The sequence below is a fragment of the Culex quinquefasciatus genome, chromosome 3, assembly GCF_015732765.1.
Source record: "Culex quinquefasciatus strain JHB chromosome 3, VPISU_Cqui_1.0_pri_paternal, whole genome shotgun sequence".
Lineage (NCBI taxonomy): Eukaryota > Metazoa > Arthropoda > Insecta > Diptera > Culicidae > Culex > Culex quinquefasciatus.
The window spans coordinates 187,158,890-187,182,814 of NC_051863.1; the positions used below are offsets into that span (position 1 = coordinate 187,158,890).

The following is a 23,925-nucleotide window of genomic DNA, read 5'->3' on the forward strand; positions in this document are numbered from 1 at the left end:
AATTACAATGTTTAGCACCGCAAAAACTTTTTTTTCTCACAAAAATAAAATTTTCGTCAAGATTCATAGAAATTCATAGGAAACTTATGATTGCAAGCAACTGGACAAGTGTATAATACATTTTAATAGTAGTTTATGCAACAAGTTGCGAAACAAGATAGTTTCAGCACGAGTCGTATATCCTACGAGGTTTGCCGAGTTGGATAAATACGACGAGTGCTGAAAAAATCCAGTTTTGCAACGAGTTGCTTACAACTTTTTTTGCAATTCCGAAAAAAAACTTTTTGAATGGAATTTTAAGACAAACATTCATGTGTTAAGTAAATTCACCGTTCAAAACAAAACAATAATAAAAAATGTTACTTTTCGATACAAGTGTTGAAAAGTTCAACTTTTTAGCACACATTTCAGTGCTGAAAAGAAGGACTTTTCAGCACTGGTATTAAAAGGTATTGATTTTTAAATCTGTTATTTTTGGTAGTTTAAAGTAGGCCGTTTCGTTTCTCCAGAAGTACAGATAAAGTTGACAGTTTCACAGCGGGATTGCAAAATAGTAGTTTATGCAACAAGTTGCAAAAAGAGGATTTTTTCAGCACGAGTCGTACATTTATCCAACGAGGTTCACCGAGTTGGATAAATACGAAGAGTGCTGAAAAAATCAAGTTTTGCAACGAGTTCCATACAACATTTTTTGCAATTCCAAAAAACACACAATGAGTGAAATTTTATGTAAAATTTTCATGTATTTTGTCAAAAAATTGTTTAAATCAAAAAAATGTTGATAAGTGTTACATTTCGAAACAAGTGCTGAAAAGTTCAACTTTTCAGCACCCATTTGAGTGCTGAAAAGTAGAACTTTTCAGCATTTATTTTGAAAAGTGTTGCTATTCGATTCTGTTATTTTTGGTACAGAAAAGTAGGCTATTTCGTCGTTTAAGAATGACAGGAAAAGTAAGTAGTTTCACGACGGAATCGCAAAAAAAAGTTTTTCGTTGTCTTGTTATATCATTATGCCGGCCAAAATGGCGGTTATGAAATATCAAGAGAAGGCATTTTTTAAATGTAACTGGCAATTAAATACTCAAATTTGGCTTAAATGGAGTCGCTGGACACAAATTGAATGTTATTTGTAAGAAAATAAAAAAAGTTTTTTTTTTTCAATGATTCGATTAACCAAACTTCTGAAAACCTTCAAGTCTGGACTGTATCATTTGTTTTGGTTCGTTTTGAGTGATACAAATTTCTGAAGTGAAATTTTGCAATGACTTCGGTTTGGACTGTACATCATCTAGCGGTTCAATCTTTGTATTGTCTTTAGAAAAAAAGGTGCGGGTGGTTATGTTACACATGACCAGTATGACAAAGAACTTTGCAAGATGGTTGTTGAAATTTTCGATTACATTGTCTGGTCCAAATTTCCCAAGATTCACTAGATTCATAATTACCATAAAGTTTGATACCCATATTGCCCCTACTCTTATGGTTCGGCAAATGTCCCCCCATCGGAACATCCGCGGGGCCTCCGGCCACTCCGGATTGTGGCCACTACTGCCGAAATATCAAATTTCATATCCAGTATCAAAAACCATAAAGTTTGACACCCATATTGTCCCAACTCTTACGGTCCGGCAAATGTTCCCCCATCGGAACATCCGCGGGGCCTCCGGCCACTCCGGATTGTGGCCACTACTGCCGAAATGTCAAATTTCATATCCAGTATCAAAAACCATAAAGTTTGATACCCATATTGCCCCAACTCTTACGGTCCGGCAAATGTCCCCCCATCGGAACATCCCCGGGGCCTCCGGCCAATCCGGATTGTGGCCACTACTGCCGAAATGTCAAATTTCATGTCCAGTATCAAAAACCATAAAGTTTGATACCCATATTGCCCCAACTCTTACGGTCCGAAAAATGTCCCCCCATCGGAACATCCGCGGGGCCTCCGGCCACTCCGGATTGTGGCCACTACTGCCGAAATATCAAATTTCATATCCAGTATCAAAAACCATAAAGTTTGATACCCATATTGCCCCTACTCTTACGGTCCGACAAATGTCCCCCCATCGGAACATCCGCGGGGCCTCCGGCCACTCCGGATTGTGGCCACTACTGCCGAAATGTCAAATTTCATGTCCAGTATCAAAAACCATAAAGTTTGATACCTATATTGCCCCAACTCTTACGGTCCGAAAAATGTCCCCCCATCGGAACATCCCCGGGGCCTCCGGCCAATCCGGATTGTGGCCACTACTGCCGAAATGTCAAATTTCATGTCCAGTATCAAAAACCATAAAGTTTGATACCCATATTGCCCCTACTCTTACGGTCCGACAAATGTCCCCCCATCGGAACATCCGCGGGGCCTCCGGCCACTCCGGATTGTGGCCACTACTGCCGAAATGTCAAATTTCATGTCCAGTATCAAAAACCATAAAGTTTGATACCCATATTGCCCCAACTCTTACGGTCCGACAAATGTCCCCCCATCGGAACATCCGCGGGGCCTCCGGCCACTCCGGATTGTGGCCACTACTGCCGAAATGTCAAATTTCATATCCAGTATCAAAAACCATAAAGTTTGATACCCATATTGTCCCAAATCTTACGGTCCGGCAAATGTTCCCCCATCGGAACATCCCCGGGGCCTCCGGCCACTCCGGATTGTGACCACTGCTGCCGAAATGTCAAATTTCATATCCAGTATCAAAAACCATATAGTTTGATACCCATATTGCCCCAACTCTTACGGTCCGACAAATGTCCCCCTATCGGAACATCTGCGGGGCCTCCGGCCACTCCGGATTGTGGCCACTACTGTCGAAATGTCAAATTTCATATCCAGTATCAAAAACCATAAAGTTTGATACCCACATTGTCCCTACTCTGATGGTTCGACAAATGTCCCCCCATCGGAACATCCCCGGGGCCTCCGGCCACTCCGGATTGTGGCCACTACTGCCGAAATGTCAAATTTCATATCCAGTATCAAAAACCATAAAGTTTGATACCCATATTGCCCCTACTCTTATGGTTCGGCAAATGTCCCCCCATCGGAACATCCGTGGGGCCTCCGGCCACTCCGGATTGTGGCCACTACTGCCAAAATGTCAAATTTCATGTCCGGTATCAAAAACCATAAAGTTTGATACCCATATTGTCCCAACTCTTACGGTCCGGAAAATGTCCCCCCATCGGAACATCCCTGGGGCCTCCGGCCACTCCAGTCCAGGTGGTGGCCAGTTCCAATGATCGACTCCCGCGACTGCCATGTCTTAGCTGGTCCTTGCCTCCAAGCCATCTACTCCCAGACGTCCAGGCCGTCTGCTACCTGGCCACCAGGCCATCTGCTTCTGATGTGTTCTCGTCGACGTCCAGCAATAGAATGAATTTTCGGGACCGACCGAGCCGAGTTTTGTTGGCTCGTCGACGATCCGAAAATTATGAGGTGGAGTAGGGGTGATTTTAGATACATCAATCTCACGTCTCTCGATTGACTGATTGGGAAACGTTCGTTCATCCAACCGGCGTGCACCAAAAAGAGGGGAAATTTGCCGAGAGGGGAATTCGTCACGTAACGTTTTCGCTTCGCGAAAATTTTGGATTGACACCACGTATAGAAACCTTAGGACAAAGTTCTTTGTCAAAACATCAAAATTTCAAAATAAATAACTTCTATTATCACCCTAACCAAAGCTACAAACAAACTCCACCACCATACATTCATTCATCCACTCATTGAAGTTCCCGATACACGCCTCAAGTGCCCACATCCACAACGACGACGACCAGTCCCATCGGCGCAGTGTTGGTTAGTTCAAATCATTAGCAGTTGGAACGTCGAGTAGTGCGGACGTCTCTTTCCCGTCGGTTACAGCTCGCGTGTTGAAGTTCCCCCCCGCGCCCGCCAACGAGGTTACCTGTTCCGTGTGTGTGAAACAGTGTGCGTTTGGAGACCTCCGCAGGGTGTGGTATTCCAGTTTGGGGCCGCGCGACCTGTTAAATAAGCGTTTTTCGTGCGTTTTGGAAGTGAAGTTTTTCCTTTTTCCCCCGCGGGATGAACAATCTAAGGGTCGAGATGCTGGTGCTCGTGGGAGTCCTGTGGCCACTGGTGGTCATGGCCCAGCGAACGCCCTCGATTTCGTACATCACCCAGGAACAGATCAAAGATATCGGCGGAACGGTGGAGATGGAATGTTCCGTGCAGTACGCCAAGGAATACTCGGTCCACTGGATCAAGACGGGTCGCGATCGGTCGGACGTGGTCTTCCTGTCGACCGGAAGTGCGCTGGTTCTGAAAGATTCCCGGTTTGCGCTCCGGTTCGACCCGTCCTCGTCCAGCTACATCCTGCAGATCAAGGACATCCAGGAGACGGACGCCGGCATCTACCAGTGCCAAGTGGTCCTGTCGGTGACCAACAAGATCACGGCCGACGTGGAGCTGCAGGTGCGCCGTCCGCCGATCATCTCCGACAACTCGACCCAGTCGCTGGTCGCGTCCGAGGGCGAGGCCGTCATGATGGAATGCTACGCCTCGGGCTATCCGCCGCCGCAGATTACCTGGCGTCGCGAGAACAACGCTATCTTGCCAACAGGTCAGTACAAAACCAGGGGTTCCTCCCGTTTGTTCGCTCGGGAACTTCGACGTGAGACTATGCCGCGGGACTCCGGGAAGGGAGAAAGGGGCTTCGATCGCAGGTAGCGAAGAAGAACAAAAGAGAGCTCCATCAACTCCATGGCGATTGAGGTGGTATTGGGTTGACGATGATTCATGTCTTGGCGTTTGGGAGTGTGTGCGTTTCTCGTGTAGAACGTGGAGTAATTGCCAGTGGATCACATCACTTGAGTCAACCGTTGTAAAGTGTGTATGATGCACTTCTTCGCAGCATGACGAATATGAGGGGAGATATGTTTGAGAGCTTTGTAGGATTTACACGTTCTGAGCACGGTCGTAAACAATATAAATTATCAATTAAACATGTTGCTTCAGACTGCATGTGTTGAATGAATCATTTTTGTTTGGATTGTATAACGGCAATGCCAGTTTGCATTCCAATAAACTTTAAAATTTGAGGTCAAATTGATATTCTTGAATCTTGAACTATGATATTTTTGAAGCATTTGAACAGGGGAAAAAAATAAAGCTGCTTCTCAAATCAAATCCATCCCGAAACCATAGTGACTGTTGACAGAGAAAAGCGATAAAAGATGTCAAGCATTTTTCGGCTTCCATAAAGAACACATGTGATACAGATGAGACGATATGCGTGAAATCACGAATGATTCTTAAAACAAACTTAAAAAAATAATCTGTTCCTATTTCCATCTGGCAATCAATTTTAATTAATTAACGTTATATTATTGCTTCTTAAGAGCGATTTCATCTGTAACCAAGTAATATTATATAATAAAGCTTAGTTTAAATTGAGAAATCTAAATTTTATTATAACATTCATAAAATAATTATTATATTATTTAAAATTTGTTTATTCAGTGTGAACCGGCTAATGTGATGAAAGTAGAACCAAACCTTTAGCTTAAAATAAACTTTTAAAAATGTATAAACAATATATTTTCTAAAATACGAAACAAATTTATAAATTTTCAATAGGTGCTTTTTTATAGAAGAGCAATCCTCTACGAAATGAGTATTTTTTTCAATCTGACTTTTAGGGTTTCTTTCATATGCCTAAAGAAGCCATTTTGCATAATTATCACGTCCATGAAAAGTTCCATATAAATTTGGCTGCTTTCCATATCTAGAGTTTTTTTTGAATAGGTCCTATAAACATATGAAAGACAATAGCTTATTGGACCTTATTAAAAAAAACTCAAGATGTACAAAAAGGAAAAAAAAAACTACACGGGATAAAAAATTTCCTGGTTTTCCAAATCACTTATTGTTATGTACTTGAAAACGATTTCCAGAAAACACTATTTTATTTATTTTTTCCATGTAAAATGCCATCATTTCAGAAAATATGATACATATTATGTTTATTGAAAATATGTTTTTTTTTAAATATGGTAATTTTAAGAAAATTGGAATAAACGGTCAACATATTTAAAAAAAAACAAAACTAAAATAAAAAAAAACACAATATTAAGCCCTTTTGAAAAGTTAGTTATGATTTCAAAATGTTATTTTTTTATCAGAAAATTTCACAAGGTTCAAATTTTCTCAGCTGGGCACTATTTAAAAAGAATTGAAAAACTACGGCTTTAAAAAAAAGTTACATGTCACATGAAAACGGTACCCCTAATCAAAATTTAACTGAAGTACTTTTTGATTGTAAATTTTATTTAACATTAAAAACTAAAATTAAAATTATTTGTTGACTCAATTTTTAATGTTTAAAAAATAAATGTTGTCTTGTCAAAAAAAATATTTGCATTAAAATGAAAAAAAAGTGATCAGAAATGGTTTTTAATCGTGTTTTTTACCGTTGTACATACAAATTGACATAGGGCTTTAGTACTCAATTGCAATTACGTTTAAACAAAACAATAAAATAATTCCATTGACAGTCCGTTCTTACACTCAAAAACAATATTTCCGAATGTTACATAATTAATGATGACGTGACGTGCATCAATCATTTAAATTTAAGTGCAATCTGATGTAAATTTACAACAAAAAATACGTAAAAACATGATTTTACGTGTGATTGTGAGTTAATATGTGATTCATTTTTCCGTGTCGAGTTAATTCACATATTTTTTCAGTGTATGTCGCTCGAATCAGATGTTTAGAGATCTAAACTTTCCCAATTTTTCAACTACCGAATTCGGTAAAAAAAAATATATGTGTGTTAGCATAGAGAATAGACAAAGTTTTATCTAAACTAACTAAAAAAAGATAAATAAAAGCCTATTTTAAAAGCGCAGAAATGCTTACTACAAAAATCGGCTTTTATATCAAATATTGCAAAAGATTTTTTTGAAGTGATTGTACTTTTTTCTATTTTTCAATCTTTGCTAGTGCGTCCATCCCGGGACAAAATTCCCGGGATTTTTCCGAAACCGGGAATTCACGAAACCCGGGATTTTTCAGAATATGTCCCGGGAATTCCCAAAATTAAAAAAAAAAAAACAATGTTTAGTCTGGAAATTCAGATTTGGTTGTGGAAATAGATGAACAGTTGAATACCTCATAATAGACAATAATTTTAGAGCATTATAATTTGTATTCGGCATAAATCAGCATGATTTGGTGTATTAGGGAAAACTGTTGAAATGTTAGTTTACCGATCTGCAAAATGCCTAGCGTTTCAAAAAAAGATTGAGATATCTAGGTATATTTATGATTTAAAATAAAAAAAAAATCAAATCAAATTGTTTTTCATCAAACACTGCCATGTGGGGCAAGTCAGAACAAATGAAACGAATTAAGCCACATACTTAACCATTTTTTGCATAATGTTTTGAAAAACTTTGGTTAAAACAGGAACAGAACAAAACAATTTCACAGAACACCGAGTTTTATATTTATTGCTCTTAAATCTACTTACGTATTCAGACTGTATTCCTGTTTTTTCCTAGTTGTCGGAAGAAACTCAAAGATTATTTATAAAATATGTTTCTTGCTAAAGTTTTTTTTTTGTAAAAGTTTTACTTTTAATTGCAAGTATCAATAAGTATTTTATTTATTCTTTTCTTTTTCAATTTTAACGGTGAATTTAATTAACACATGGATGTTTGTAAAAATTTCTTTCAAAAGGCGTTTATTCAAATTCAAAACATATCGAAACTTATATAAAATTTTACTTAACTGTTGTTATTTTATTTGTTGTCGTCTCTTTTTGTAAGATATTTTCAAATAAATTTTTCAAGCTTTTCTGATCATGCCATATAAAAAAGGAATGTATTTATATAAGCTTGTTTAATTTGAATCAATTTGTAGTTCATTTCAAATCCAAACCACAACAAAAAACAAAAAAACTTATTTTAATTCCCTTTAAGCGAAAACATAGATTTTATTACTGTTTCATAAATTTCCCGGGAATTCCCGGGATTCCAAAAATATTTTTCCCGTTTCCCGGGAAATTTGGACGCCCTAATCTTTGCCATCCAGTGAATAATATTTGGATCAAAACGCTAAAGTCCAAGGAAATTAAAAATAATAAAGAATAAAAAAAGGAAAATAAAACATTTCCAGCGTTTTTTTTTTTCTTAATTTTTTTTTGCTGAAGGGTCTAATAGATGCTTGTAATTCCAAATATAAGAACGTCTAAAAAAAATACCCCTAGATTTGTTTTGAACGCGCTAGTCAAAAATTAAGTAAACTGCAACTCTGTACTAAAACTGAGTGCTAACAAGGAAATCTAAACGCACACTTTCCTCGCGTTCAAACAACAACAACGCCAAGCCGTCCAAAGTCGTGACCGCCATCGGTGGGAAAACCGGTTCGGAAACGGTCGCGATCGTTGTACCAAGAAACGATCCCGCGTGTTTTGATTTCAAACGCGTAGCCGAAGGCTTTCCAGGAACCGAACTGTAAACACTGCCCCGGACTACCGTACTACCCGGAACGATTCGGTAGAAGAAATTTGTTTTTATTTCGAGAAATCGAGATGATCATGTGACACGTGACCAGAGTTCACCAACCTGCGTAGGAGTGCCGGACCCTGGTGAGTTATTAATTACGGCTCGGTCCCCCAAATCCCAGCTGAATGGCGCAATAAATAATATTTTTCTCGCCCGGGTCCTAACCCAGGTGATAACGGGAATGCCGCATCCAAGTAGGCATTTTTTGTGGGCATTCCTACGATCCCTGAACAAAGTAGGCTTGGCGCGTCCAGAAAATTTCATCGCTCATCCGAGCTGAAGAAGAATCGATTAGTTTTGTCCCAGCCGAAGATGGCCTGCTGCGATGCATCAGCATCAAGGGTCTATCGAGCGGTTCTACCGTTGGTTGGCAGGTCGGACAAAGCCCCGTGTGGAACGCCGTGTCCAATCGCGCGCGGCGGCTAGCCATGATCATCAGCAACCGGCCTACTATACAGACTTGCTAGGTCGATGACTCTTTCTCTCTCGGTGAACTGTGCTGCACGATCAATGGCAAACTAATCTGAGGCTACTTTCTTGCGGGTTCTCTGCTCCGTGTCCACGATCTGGTGTATTGTTGATCGTAGACTAATTGAGTGAGTTCGGAAACCGCGCGGAATTGCAATTTCTGTGCGATGAGAAAAAAAAAACAGGGTGGTCACTTGGATTTAGAAAATGGGCAGCAAGTTGATACACTGAAAAGTTCCCGGTTTAGTTCGACCAGCAATTTGTCAGCTTGGATTGATCGATTCAACCACAATGGGTGCGCGCAGCGAACGAATGGAAACCGACCAACTTTTCATCAATTAAATTCTGAGCCGGACATCTGCGTGAGCAGAACATGACACGATAACTACAAACAATTTCAAGTTATCGTGGTCATCGCGTCTAGCCCCGTTTTGGTGATATCTGACGCGAAGCAGAGTGTCAGCTGGCACTAAGTCGCTTGGTCCGTTAATTGTATCAATTAAATTATGTTTTTTTTGCTCGATGTCGGTTGATGTGACATAATTTCACTGCTGTTTAATCGTCGTTTGGAGATCGCACTGGAGGTTGGCCGATCAAATGAAAATTGATTGCACTTAAACGAACGAATTTGCCATGCTTTCTGTCGGCTCGAACTCTCTCCTCTAACAATTGTTAGGATTTTGCAGAATCCTACCCGTCTTTATTTGTGGAATTGAAAGTAAACATTTCTGTTGAGCTGTCGTAAAACTCATCGTCCTGCATTGTTTGCCTTAGACAGCAACAGGTCCGTTTACGGCCGCCATAAAAGCGGATCCTCCTTCCCTTCAAAAATACACTGCGATTTGTTTAGGACCTCGGAAAATAACGTCAAAAAAAGAGGACGAAAAGATGGATCACTTCTTCAAAATTTCTTCGCCCTAAACCTTTGTCTAGACGGTGAAGAAAGAACAACACAACAAATTACAGCACCAGATGCATGCAATCTGCTTTCACCCGAGGTACCTGTTACCTCCGAAGACGAAGACCCTTGAAAAAAAACAGGGGGCTGCGTGAAGCCCGAGAAGTGTTCGGAGACCTTGCATTCTCGGGAGACCTCAGGAAAGGAAATGCGAACGATTATCTCCCGCTCGCTTGAATTTCTCGCTTCTGACAGGTTTGAAATTTATTTAAATTACTAAATGGTTATTAATTGAGGCTTTCGCTCGATGCAAGTGGGAAATCTCCAGAGAAATGCTGCTAGCTGAATTAAATCAACACGTTGAAAGTCGTATATACGATCTGAAATGCAGTCGAGGGTGCTAAAATAAAAATTGTTATTGCCTGCGATAGAATCTTTGCTGCTGAGCCTTGGGATGGGAGCCATAGTTTTATTGCCACAGAAGATTACACCAAATTTGACTTAGGTAAACGTGGGAAGAGAATTGAGATTGCTTTGGGGGATTTTCTTGTTCTGGCGCCAAAATGGTTGAATTCTGGTCCGGATTATTTGTGAATTATTTGTGTCTTCAAACAAACAAGCCACACAACTTTTTGGCGTTTGACAGTTTACCTGGTCAGCCATATTCTTTCCCTTAAAGCTTGTTTACAGACAACTTTTACACTATTGTCCGTTTCTCTCGAAGGTACACGCCGCGCGGCATTTCAGAATGTGCTGCAGACATTGTTGCCAGCGATTTTCTGCACTTTTGGTGCAATAAAAAACTTACCCGGCAACAATGCCATGCGATTCGAGGAAAAAGATCAACAAAAACAAACACGCATTTGCCGAAAGGGCGGCGCGTCGTTTCGAGGCTGAAATGCCGCGTGTCTTTTTCGGGAATACGCGCAATACAATATTTCAGTTCCCCTCCTTACTTTAAGTTTGTTTTTGGAGTGTTTTTATTATGATTTTGTCTACCTAGTTTGTCATATTATCGGCCATGGATTGCGATATGGTTTGCCATAGTCTAATGACTTCTTAAGGAATGGGTGCAAGTCAATCGAAAAGTTGGCTTGTGAGGCAAATTGTCTAGGACTTTTTTCACAATTTCGACACAGAACAAAAAACTGAGGAGTGTTCAATTTCTAAAATTCGTAATTCTGAATCTGATTGTCAGTGCCATCTAATATGCCTTAATTTTTCAAACCGCGATTCTCGGAAACTATTATTGGTTCGATTGCGAATGGTAAAAAATTAAACTTTATTGTAATTGTTGTGCTCCCTTCTTAAAAAATATTAGGAAAAAAGAGTAACATTAAAAACCAAAAAAAAACATGGACAATTTCAAATATTGGGCTTGATTTTTAAATATCGAAATTATTGTTTTTGTAGAAAATTTCACTGTTTCTCAGGAACCCGCAGTCCAATCGACGAAGTCAAGAAATTGTAAGAAAATTTATAAGCTTTTCGAAGAAATCGCGGGGTGCTTTCTCTTCATAAAGTATTTTCAAATGTTAAAAAACTACACATTTTTCGAAAAAAAAACACTCTTATAGAGCAATTCCATGCCAAATAGAGAATCGGTTATACTCAACTCTCTTCGATATCATAGAAACCGTTTATGTGTATATGGAGACAGTAGCCTTCGACAATGGTATTTGAGAAGAGCGTAAGCTCCAAAAAGTGGTCAAAAATAAATATTTAGGAAATTTACGGGCATTCTGGAAAAATGGTTCTCCTACGAAAGGCCGAATCTCAAAAGGCCGAATCCCGAAAGGCCGAAATTCAAAAGGCCGAATTACTCAACAGGCAGAATTGTGATAAGGCCGAATCCCAAAAGGCGGAATGCTCAAAATTACGAATCTCATAAGGCATTATTATTTTTACAAACCATAGTTGTGTAACAAAAATTGGTTTCGAAATAAAGAAGGCATTACTATCTAGGATTGCTTCTAACTAAATTTATAAAGTTTCTATTTATTTGCTTTTTGCGGCAAATAAATAGAAACTGTAAAAATTTATTTAGTAATTTATTGCAATAATTTAAATTCATGTATTATGAATTATTAAATTTCAGTTATCGTCACCATAATTCAATAAACAACAAGACTGAAACACTTTTGAAATGTGAATGCAAAGAGACGAGTTGTTCCTTTTAATTCCGCTATATATTTTTAATATCTTGACAGATACGTATTTCGTCTACTACTTGCAGACTTCATCAGTGTTCTGTTCTCGACTCGAGAACAGAACACTGATGAAGTCTGCAAGTAGTAGACGAAATACGTATCTGTCAAGATATTAAAAATATATAGCGGAATTAAAAGGAACAACTCGTCTCTTTGTATTCACAGTAATGCATTCTGCTAAAACGCTCAACCAAACCACAACTTTTGAAATACTTTAATTCATTCTACTCTACTCACTTGTATGCATGGTAACAATATGATTGGTAAAGAGAAACAGAATGTACTCATTATGTACTTATTTCGCCTAAAATTACAAAAAACAGTTTGTTAGTTTACTGAATCTTTGAACATCATAATCAATGAAAATCGTAAAAATGTGAAGAAAATTCTGAATTCCACATAGGGGAAATTCTCGTATGTTTACCAGGTTAAGCACTCGCTCCTAACTCCATCCAATTGGCTGATTTTCACTGTTTAAACAACTAATTTTGCAAAACTTCTTATTGAGCTATTTATCATTCGATTTCAGTAGAAAACGCTTCTAATTAGCTTAAATTCAATGTCAAAGTTCTGACCTGCCAACATTAGAGGCACGCTGGAATTAGATGCTGTTCCCCTATATTCTGCCTTTCGAGACATTCAGCCTTTTGAGTCGTTTTGCCTTCTGAGCAAAATACAAAATTCGGCCTTTTGAATTTTGGCCTTCCGAGATTCTGCCTTCTGAGTTTCGGCCTTTGGAGGCAATCCCGAAAAATACACTGAAATAAAAATACACACTACTTATACCAGTTATACTTATACTAGTTATACAATTTTTTCATCATTTCTCGCCTATTACTTTTAAAAGGTGCATTTTATATAAAAAAAAGTATGTAATCATTTTCGAATGCTAATTAAATTTTGCATCTGAAATAGATTTTTGAAACTTAGTTTGACTATATTTTAATTTTTTTTAAATTTTTGTCAAAAAACCATAGCTTTATAACCCTAAAAAAAATCAAAACATTTCGAAAATTTCAACTATGTATTTTGGCAATTTAACTTTATGTCATGAAACGTTTTAAACAATTTATTTTTGTGTGTCTTTTTTGTGAAAGGTTTTAATCATATCCTAAAACTTATTTAATTAAAAACGAATTTCAATAAAGTTATATTTTTTAATAAAAGAGAAACCAAAATTAATAATTATGAACCCTTCTTCGGGGTGGGTCAAACAGAAATGACGCGGCCAGCAAAAAGAACGCTCAAAATGAAAACAAGCCATAAATTTGTTATCCGACGGACCAGAACCAACCAAATAAGGGGGATGGCTGGGCAAGGTGAAAGTTAGAACGTTTTTAATTTTCGATAAAGAAATGCGTCTAGAAGGTGGAACTTTATCGCACCTGGATATGTGATTGGGAGAGGATTCAAGGGAAGCAACAACAAAAAAAAGGTGTGGAATTAACACGAAATTATCGGGAACAGTTAATTAGTTGGGCCTTTCTTGATGACCCCACTTTTTTTTGGGTGCAGGAAGTTGTTGTTCAAGAGGAAAAATATTAATTTAGATTTTGAGTTTGAGCAACAAATAGGAATGCTTTGTAGTTTTACTTTGTATTTCACGCTAAATTTGTCTTTTCAAAAACAAAGTTAAGTTGCTTAAATGCATTTAGTGCAAACAATAAATATATTATACACTGAAGGCATGAATGCTGCCCGAGCGAAATTTGATGTCATTCTAAACCAAGGGGAAAACATTCCTTGCAAAAGCCAAAAAGTTAATCCAATTTAGATTGTCAAACCCATCGAAATTTATTAAAACTTCTATTACCAAGTCAAACGTCACGTGTCATCAACAAACCCGCATGATTTGTGTCACTGTTCCCAAGCTAGTTCCACACACTTTTATTGCACTCCGAGAAAAAAGTTTTATTTTTCTGATGCGTACTCCTCCGCCCAACACTTTTTCCCACCCGCGGTCATTGTATTCTAATTTCAGTTGCCGCGCTTATTTGTTCCTTGAAGTAATAACAAATTTAAATGAGACCAGTAGCAAGAGGCGGCCAGGCAGTGCGGCCAGTCGTCTTTTAACGAGCCAAAACTGACAGCCGCTGCGCGGCTAAACTAAAAGCAATGGCGTCCAGACCAAATTTGTCACGGGGCTTGAGTTTTGCTTTATTTCATGCTGCAACGAATGCAGTTACGGTGCAGTTTTAGTCCAAATATTATTTCAAGGGCTTACCACCGGGGAACAGATCTTCGCCGGATGACCGGTCGCGCAAAATAGAGGTTATGTTAGGGAGGCACTGAGAAAATACATCAGGAGAAAATTGTTCGTTTTGTTCGTTTTTTTTCTGATGGAAAGCATTTGTTCGTTATCACTCTAGTGTGAAATTCCCCTCGGCGTGCGTCTTTTCAAAACTTCCAAATCTATAAACATAAACCGTCTCTATTTCGGTGTTCCATCAACAAAAAAAAAAACAGAGCAAATACAGCCAACAAGGAATTATGACATCGAAGCACAATGCACCGTTAATTGGAAGAATTTTATTCTACCTTTCCTCCCGATTTTCACCTTTGCTGGTTTCGATGGTGGAATTGCACACTCACTCTCAAAATTGTGCCATTAAAACCAGTCGAGGGATTTTCGATTGGGCCGCAAACCACAAAACCAAACGCAAAAGGGCCCTAACCTAACCTCACACCATTTCTCTCCCCAGAAAATTGCTTTCGCGTCCGGCGTGCCCTTAATAACAACGACAAATTTACAACTTTTCCGCTTAGTCGTTTTGATACGATTGTTATTGTTTTATGGCATTTTGTTTGGGCCGCCGGGGATAGCTGTCTATCAAATAAACAAATTAACATGCATATATTTGCTTCGGGCTTTCCCGTATATTAAACGCCGAAAAAACAACCGTTTCGAAACCAAAACGGGGGTTGCAAAAGGTGCTTTTTGTAAGAAATGCCCCGAAAAAAAAGAAGGCGCCCAAGGGGCTAGACAGTAGCCGACGCGCGTGGTTTATGACGTTTGGCTGCCACCCGCACGATTTTGTTTATGCGTGTACGTCGTCGTCGCCCCCTTTGGAAACATGTTAAACCCCTTGTTTGTGTTGTGTGTTTGGTAGTCACGCGAATCTAAAATTAAAATTTCTTGGATTTTTCCTAAACTCCAACCCTACTCCAGGAAACGTCGAAAAGTTAACTAGTCCCGTGGACGCGTCGTCGCCAATTTAGATAATTTCTAATTAGTGGTGGCGGGACCCTTCGGGAATGCTGGGCATTCCTAGGAGGGATTCTAGCCAAACTAAGGGGAGACTCGAAGCGTGAAATTACTACAAAGTTTTGAGGTTTGGGCCATCAGGACCGCCCAACTTAATGAAAAGAGTGCGCGCGCTAATGGTCACGTTTAAGGGGACACTTTAGGCGCGGAAAAGGTGGTGTGGCCAGCTTGGCGTTGTTTACGAGCAGTTTAAGCTGGGACACCGCCTTTATCAAGATGGGTGCGTGAACGAGTACATGCGGCTGTCGTTGGCAGGTAATTGGGGCGAATCACGGAACGAAATCTTGGTTAATGTTTTAAATTACACATGATTGGATCAGCATTGCAGCCAAACTTTTAAAAAGTAATTTTGTAAAAGTTTAAAGTAGTGCATTGCTTTCCATCTGCAACATAATTTTGAAAATTACTAGTCTTTCAAGGACGGTTCTTGTAATTCTTTTTGAATTTACATTTTTCACAGATTGCATTCTTGTCAATATCGCCTTTGCAGAAATTTTTATCAAAATTTTCAAAGATAAAAGCTAAAATTATGCTATAAATAACTTCTTACACAGTCTAATTAATCATATGTGTTAGAACCAGTCTTCCCGAAACGCGCGCACGCCGTACACGCCGTACAAGTTTTCAGTGCAGATGAACCTCAAACACACCAGGCTGCCATGTTCGAGTTCTCCCCGCACGGCGCACTCAAGTTTACACGCGGTGTAAACACGGGGTGCACACCTCGGGTGCAACGCCGTGCGAGCGAAGAGCGTGTAAAGAGACGAAAAAATGACTGCTTCTCACTCTCTCTGTGGCAAACACTGTAGTGTGACTGCAGCGGAGAATGAAACACGGAAGGAGCGTGAGGGAACTATTTTTGTCTCTTTTCTGCGTCGTCGGCTTGCACGGGGTTTGTACCCGGGGTGCAAGGTTCGGTTTTAAACTCGAGGTTCGTGTGCGCGTACAGACTGTACACGGCAGAGTTTAGGTTTGCTTGTACGCGTGCACACGCGGTGCTGGTGTTTGATCGAGTACAGAAAACAGAGAACGCGGTTGAACGCGGTGCACGGGGATCACTGGTTAGAACTTTACTAAAATGGCAATTCGATTAGGCGTCAGAAACGATGTTTTTTTTTTTTTTTTTTGGTTTGCTGTTTTTATGCCAAATAAGCTTTTTTTTATCATCCATTCTTCCATACAAATTTCAAATAAATATTTTCAAATTTGTAGGTAAAATAATCAAAAATTCTGAAAACAGGCTCAAATACCATCTTTAGAACCAACGCAATGTAGCCCAGGCTGTGTTTTAAAAATAATTAGGCCGCCGCAAATATTTTTTGAAGTTTATGTCCTTCGATCTTGACCAAAATCGATGGTATTTATCTTTATCGAAGTCCGCGAAACGATCCAAGTTAACCCTGACGAGTTATAAGCGATTTAAAGAAGGCGTTTTAGCATGAAAAGAAATTTTTTTCATCACATTAACAGTCAAGTTGCACAGTTACTTATGTTTAGCTAAGAATCGAGCCATAGGATATCCCTGATGACATTTTTTTTTTATTGTCGCCAGTTACTGTCGAATATGTAATTAGTTTCCAACATTTCTAAGCATTTACAATTTTTTGCCGAAAAAAGGTTTTTATGGTTCTGTTTTTGCGGTAGTGTATATTCGATTTCATCAAAATTCAAAATATTTGTAGATGAGCCCAAACATGTTAAAAATGATTATCAAAGCTGAAAAAATGATTTTCAGATTATTTTCAGTTGATTAAACTTCTATTTTCATTGAAGTTTTTAGAAAAATTCTTTCGATTCTGCTATTTTTGGTGAAGTACTTTTACGCCGTTCCGTAGTTTCACAAATAAATTGCAAAAAATATTTAAAACAGACAATTAAATTCTACATCACAAATTCACAACACTAACACAATTTTAACATAGGCGGTGTGAACTGTCTGTTATGGTTAAAGTAATCGTGGTATGCTAGATTCGTAATAGTCTGTCGTGTGAATATTTTTAAACTTCAAACTTAAAACACAAACCACATTTCAAACAGATCGGAGTCATTTTGAAACTGGTAGAACCCCAAAATTCGCCTTGATTTTGTCAAAGGCTTTTTCAAAATTCAACATAAAAAAATGTTGAAACAATTTTATTGTTTAAGCACATATAAACAGTTTTAAAAATTCGTAATAAATAAAACTGATAACTCAGAACTATCAAAAGATCAACAACGTTCATAAAAACACTGAAAAAAATAATACTTTGAATTGAAAATCTTGCATGCCATGAGCCTTGAATGCCTTGAAACGCTGGTGCAATTTTGACAGTTTGAACTGATGTGAAAACGGTGACAGATTACACCATCCCAGTCACGACGTTCTAGCAGGATTCTAGCAGAGTTCTCACAGAGCTGGATATTCTTACAGCATTCTAGCAGAAATGTTCCACCGTTCTAGCAGGATTCTGGCAGAACCAGCTCTGCTAGAATATTTCGTGACTGGGATACAGTTTTAACTAACAAATTTCGCTAAATCAAGTTTTTGTGATAAACGCCAACTTAAGAAAAAGTTTTTCTGTGTAACTAGTCCAGCTCATGACGTATAACTTAGTTCAAGACACTATATCGATCAGGAAATCCTTTCTCAAGATACAGCTTTTCGAATATATTCTCATAGCACTTTTGTATGAACAGCCCAGACATTTGTATGGAGAAACCAATGCACAGTGGTCGAGATCTCAAATTTAAGTGGAAATTGGATTCTCCGAAGTTTTGTTTTTTTTTCGAAATTGTTAGTGGCATCTTTTGGTTTGATTGCAAATTAGGTTAATTCACAAAAACGGTATTTTAAAAAATCTATATTTTCTGAAATATTTTTAGGATTTTTTTCTCTTTAAACTTTTATGTGTCAAACATCGCATTTTACTAATTTTAAAAAAAGCATCAGAGCAAACCCTCAAAAATCTATCAACAAAAATAGCAACTCAAAGGTGTTCGGAGAACATTTTGAGCTCTGAAAAATAAACATTTTCTTTTTCGAAAAATTGGATGATGAAAAGTGCCTTTTTTGAAAAAAAAAACAAACATTCCAAAGGTGAGTTCGAAGTTTTCACCAAATCAAAAAATACAACATAAAAACATCGTTTGCCAACTATCTGAAATTACAAAAACTGTAATACCTTGTAGTCCTTTCATGTGCTATCAGCAAAAGCTTTCATTAGATATGATTTGAGCAAGAGTTGTTGTTCATTCGTAAATCAAAATTAGATTTTAAAACTTGTCGTGATTGACTTAACAAAAAATATCGATGTGTAAAAAACGTAGCTGTTGGGAATTGTGAAGATGTTTTGATACATTTTGAGTAATTCTAAAAGAACCTGGATTAAATTTAATTACCTACAATTTTTTTATTTAGAGAAAACTCGAGCTAAGCCTCCCAAGTAACAATTAATTAAATGAGAAATCCTCCCAACACACCTTCCGTTGAACACTCCCTGTTTGGGCACAAAACTAGTCACATTCGTACCGTATTTTAGTTCCAATTTATCCACGCCATAGATCGGTATCGGATCTATGTATCTCTTACACACAGCCCAGTAATTTTCTACCGGCAAAACAGAGAAAATCATTCCTATAAGTGGATCAACCCTCGAAGGGATCGCAATCAGGATAATGCAGTTATAATAACAGTTATTTCGTTTTTTTTCTTTTCGGTTTGCCATCCTAGACAAAAAAAAAATAGTTTTGCCTTGACTTAAATAGGCATAAAATTAATGCCCAACAAAACATCAGATGGTTACCAAAATTTCTGCTCGGCAGAAAATTTTCACCGAGAGTGTGATAATTTTGCTCCGATCTGTGGGACTCTCTGGCAGAGGGACCGCTCAAAAACCCGAAGGGATCGGTGGTTGTTTTGTGTCTGAGGTTACGCTATAAGTAGATTAAGTCTGGTCACAAAAGGCAGGGTCCCGGAAATTGTAACAGACTTTTGAGTTTGAATGGCAAGACGGGTCTGTGTTGCGGTGCTGCTGCTGCTTTTTCAGCTGGCACTTTCCCGAAAAATTTCAATTGGGAAACAAGCTGCGCATAGAGAGATAGAGAGGGGATCGGGACGATCAAATGCGATTTACATAAATGCCCTGGCCCAGAAACTGGCTAAAGCTACAGTCAATTGAAACTCAGTAAGTGGATTATGTCACATGTCTCTCATCCAGCTGATTAAGCCCATCGTTTGCATTTCGGGTTTAGCTTCCCTTTCACTTGAAGGTTTAACAAATGTGGTGTGGTGAAGTTTAAACCGTTGAGTGAAACTGTTACAAAACTGCACCAACATAGTCGCCCTTCAGGCGTTTCCCCGTTTTCCCCACCAGATGTCTCTGCTCAATTTCAGCGCAACAATAACAATTTACCCCCTTTAAAAACGACGATTCACTCAACGATTGAAAAGGTGCTAATCAGCGTGATTCGTCACGGCTCAATACACGTGAAAATATGCTAATTGCCGCGGCAGCACCAAACTCCCAGTGAGAGGTCCTTCGTCAGGACCCCTTCCTCAAATTTTAACATCACTCTCTGTGTAACTAATACGGTTCGGCGGAATCACGAGAGCACGGCACAGATGAATGGGTTGTTTGAAACCTGGCAATTAGAGAGCAGTGTGTGTGTGTTGATGAAAAGAGATTCAGATCCAGGAAGGCAGGAAGGAAGCTAAATTGCCCGTTGAAAGGAGGAGGGAACGTGAACGACATTTTTCGCTTCTCTCCAATTTTGTTTTTAAAAAAGTATATATTTTTATGATGCATTGTTACCCTTTCGAACTTGAAATCGAAGCGCACGGGGTTGGTCTGGGGCATGTGTGAGAGGGAAAGAGACGGCACGAGGCGCAATGTGCGGAACGTAAATGGCTACTTCCGGTCCGGGGGACGAAATTAGCTATTCGTTATGGCAATGAATCGGTTATTTTATGGGGGGGTCGAGAGGGTTGCACCCGGGGACAAAGCAAAACGGGCACGGTTATTAGGGGTGATTTAGATTGATAATCAAGCAAGGATTTGATTTTGAAATGATACATATTGCAATAAAATGTGTGATTTGAATTCAAATGTTGAATAAACTGAAAGTAATTTTACCGAAGTAGTGTCAACTTACAAAAACTGCCGAAACCGTTAAAAATATTAAATTTCTTTCATAAAAAATAACTTTAATTAAATGAAGGAGCAAAATTAATGTAACAATCTAAAATAAATGAGTAACAAAATCTATTTTAAAGATTTACAAAGATCTGTTCGTGTTTAAAATGCAAATGTTCACAAAAATTGATATTTTTTTATGAAATTCTAACGTCTGCAATAATGTATTAGCTACAGAAATGGAATTATAAAAAAAACTCTTTTTTGATATCTGGACATGTTCAATAGAACGCCGAATCTCATAGAAAGTTATATTTTACAAATCTGTTATTTTTCAAAGCACTAAGATGTATCGAAAAAACACATCAATTATTGCACAAAACATTTGAATGAGCAATTATTTGAGACTCCGGAAACGATTTTTTTTTTTGGCATTTTTTTGATTTGGTTGTAATTTTGTATGTACTTTTTCTGTGTCCAAAGAAGTCATTTTCCATCATTTGTTTATCCGTTCATACAAAAGACTATTTAAATATCCAAAAATCTGTATCTTGAGAAAGGATTTTTTTTATCGATTTTCTAGTTTTCAATAGGGGTTCGTTTTTTACCCCAAATAAAGATAATTTTATGGTGCATTGACTTTCTTGAACTTAGTAGTACTTATCTATCTAAAGTTCAATTTTTAGGGCTTAAAACCATTTTACTTTTGCATGAATTTTATTTGCTGGTCCGATGTTTGCAGAAATACCTTACTTAGAAAATTTCAAATATTAGATCAATATGGCCAAAAAGTGACTTTTCTCATTAACTTACACCAACCATTTTTTTAATTTACCCTAAAATAAATCAAAAACCCGAATAAGAGCTTTCATGGTAAAAATGAAGTATCAAAATCCCGCACCACCATGAACCTTTTTTGTAACATTCAAACCAAACATTATAAAACACATTTTTTGAAAAATGTTTAGTCAAACCGAATATGGTTTTAAAATGTGTACTTTCCTCTTTTCATACAAAAGAATAGCTCTTTAACGCGCATTTCATGTGCACCCATAAATTACCGTTTTCAAGTTATCATCCTGCGACAAGAGTGTGCTCATTGTGCCCTTCACCCTGGGTTCCATTACACTTCAACAAGAGGGATGACACCCTCTGCTGGGCCCACCCGAAAAAAAGTGCACTCTTTTATGCTTTACCTCTCTCTCGAAAAACAACCCAAACCCATGCTGTTTCCAAGCCCAAAAAGAAACGACAAAAAGTTAACTCAAAATTGCGCCCATCGTCACGCCATCAACGCCTGCTATGGCTAGACTTTGTCAGACGAGTACCGGAGAGGCTTGTCATCACCACCCGCGTCTGGTGGCGTGGGTCTACGGTGCGCTACCGCATCGACTGCAATGTTGGGCTGGTTGCATAACGTGCAGGGGTGACCCCCGAAGAAACGGTCGCGTCGCGACGCGTGATTGATGTCAATGCGGCAGTTTTATTTTGCCGGCCGGTCTTTTTTTAAAGTTACATCGAAGTAAACATTCGCTCCATGGTAACGTTAGGGTGGAGTGGGAGGTTAGTTTGCGAATCAATGGCCTACTTGGACGTACCTGCATTTTGAAATTTTTATATTCGGGAAATTTCACGCTTCGCGGTTTTATAGATAAGATATGTGTCCTTTTTATCGGAACACCCATCTAGCAACTGTTACCGGGCTTTCGTAGTAAAAGCAGTAACATTATTCATGAGCACGTTCCACCCCATAACAATAACATTATTGGAAACCTTCCGCCATCTGTCCCGACACCTTGTCCTACCACGCCGGGCCCCGATAGAACAGATAAAACGGTTTGACAAATCGCTTAAAACCGCAAAAAAGAACTCCTTACTGCACCGGAAGCACTTTTCCTAAAACTCTTCAGCTCTTTTTTTCCTCTCTCTTCGTGCGCCATGTGACGCTTACACGCATAATGTGAGGTAATAAATTTTAAAATTTGTTTTTTTCTCCTCCGTCCTTCTCCTGCAGGTGGTGCAATCTACACCGGAAACGTGATGAAGATCAACTCGGTCCGGAAGGAGGACCGCGGCACGTACTACTGCGTGGCGGACAACGGTGTCAGCAAGGGCGACCGGCGGAACATTAACCTCGAGGTGGAGTTCTCCCCGGTCATCACGGTTCCGCGGCCCCGTCTCGGCCAGGCCCTCCAGTACGACATGGATCTGGAGTGCCACGTGGAAGCGTACCCCTCGCCGGCCATCGTGTGGATCAAGGACGGCGTCTACCTGTCCAACAACCAGCACTACAGCATTTCCCTGTTTGCCACGGCGGACGAGTTCACCGACAGCACGCTGCGAGTCATCACCGTCGAGAAGCGCCAGTACGGCGAGTACACCTGCCAGGCCACCAACAAGCTCGGCCAGAACGAGGCCAAGGTCGAACTGTACGAATCCGTCATCCCGGTTTGTCCACCGGCCTGTACCACGTACTACGGCGGCGATGCCGGAGCGATATCCGTGTCCACGTTCCTGCTCCTGGTGACCGCGCTGGCAGCCCTGTACTAGGGACCCCTCGGGAAAAAATCGCACAAACAGTAGGCCACGCCCTGCGACGCAACGACCAGCCAGCAAAATCCAATTAGAATCCGCGTAGGCCACAACCTTCCAACTCACCCCTCCCGAAACGCTGTGCGAAACATTTGGAAGCAATTTTTAACTACTAGAGCAATACCGCTACCAATCACCGAGCAGGATTAGATTCTTCTCGGCCAACATCCAACAAAATAAAAGAACTCCACAAAAAAAAGTGTAACATAAAAGTTTAACAAAAGTAGTGCTATAAGATAAGCGGCGACGACAATTGAAGATGATATTTAGATAACGAATCTCATGGTTTGCACATGATTGCAATTCCAATTCCGTAACAAAAATCGAAACAATAAGAAAAACCCGAATCTCCAGGAACCACTAGCAACCGTCCAAAGTGAGCTCCGCCGTCCAAATACACACACATTCCAACGACACATATGCATTCTACTTTCATTTTATCATCTTCCGAGTATTTTTTTCTGTAATTTGTAAGATAAAAAGTCGTGAACGAGTAGAAATTTAAAACGATTCATTGAAAATGCCACAAACATTGGATAGCATAATGATAAAAAAAAAGTGAGTGAAAAAGATGAAAAAATATGTTGCATTTTAGGTGAAGATCGATTGTCTTAAGAATAAAGAATGTTTTAAGAGAAAAACAATGAAACATGTTTTTTTTTATTCCCATGATTAACAAACTTTCAAATTTTTTCGCCGAAGAAACACAACTCGACATTTTTGAAGTTGTTTACTGACACCAACTTCAATTTTCTCAAGGTATGATGGGTTTATGCTCCGTGAACACGCTCCAATCGACAGAACTGAATTTTAGTCCACCACAAGTCCACCAAT

General features: G+C 39.1%; 1 protein-coding gene across 1 annotated transcript; it reads left to right on the forward strand.

Moving 5' to 3' along the window:
* The first annotated feature begins 3,812 nt into the window (after positions 1-3,812).
* LOC6041047 (lachesin) lies at positions 3,813-23,735 on the forward strand. Its single transcript, XM_001850306.2, has 2 exons — positions 3,813-4,595; positions 22,514-23,735. The coding sequence occupies exons 1-2, from the start codon at positions 4,058-4,060 to the stop codon at positions 23,047-23,049; spliced, it is 1,074 nt and encodes a 357-aa protein (XP_001850358.2). The 5' UTR covers positions 3,813-4,057; the 3' UTR covers positions 23,050-23,735.
* Positions 23,736-23,925: the final 190 nt, after the last annotated feature.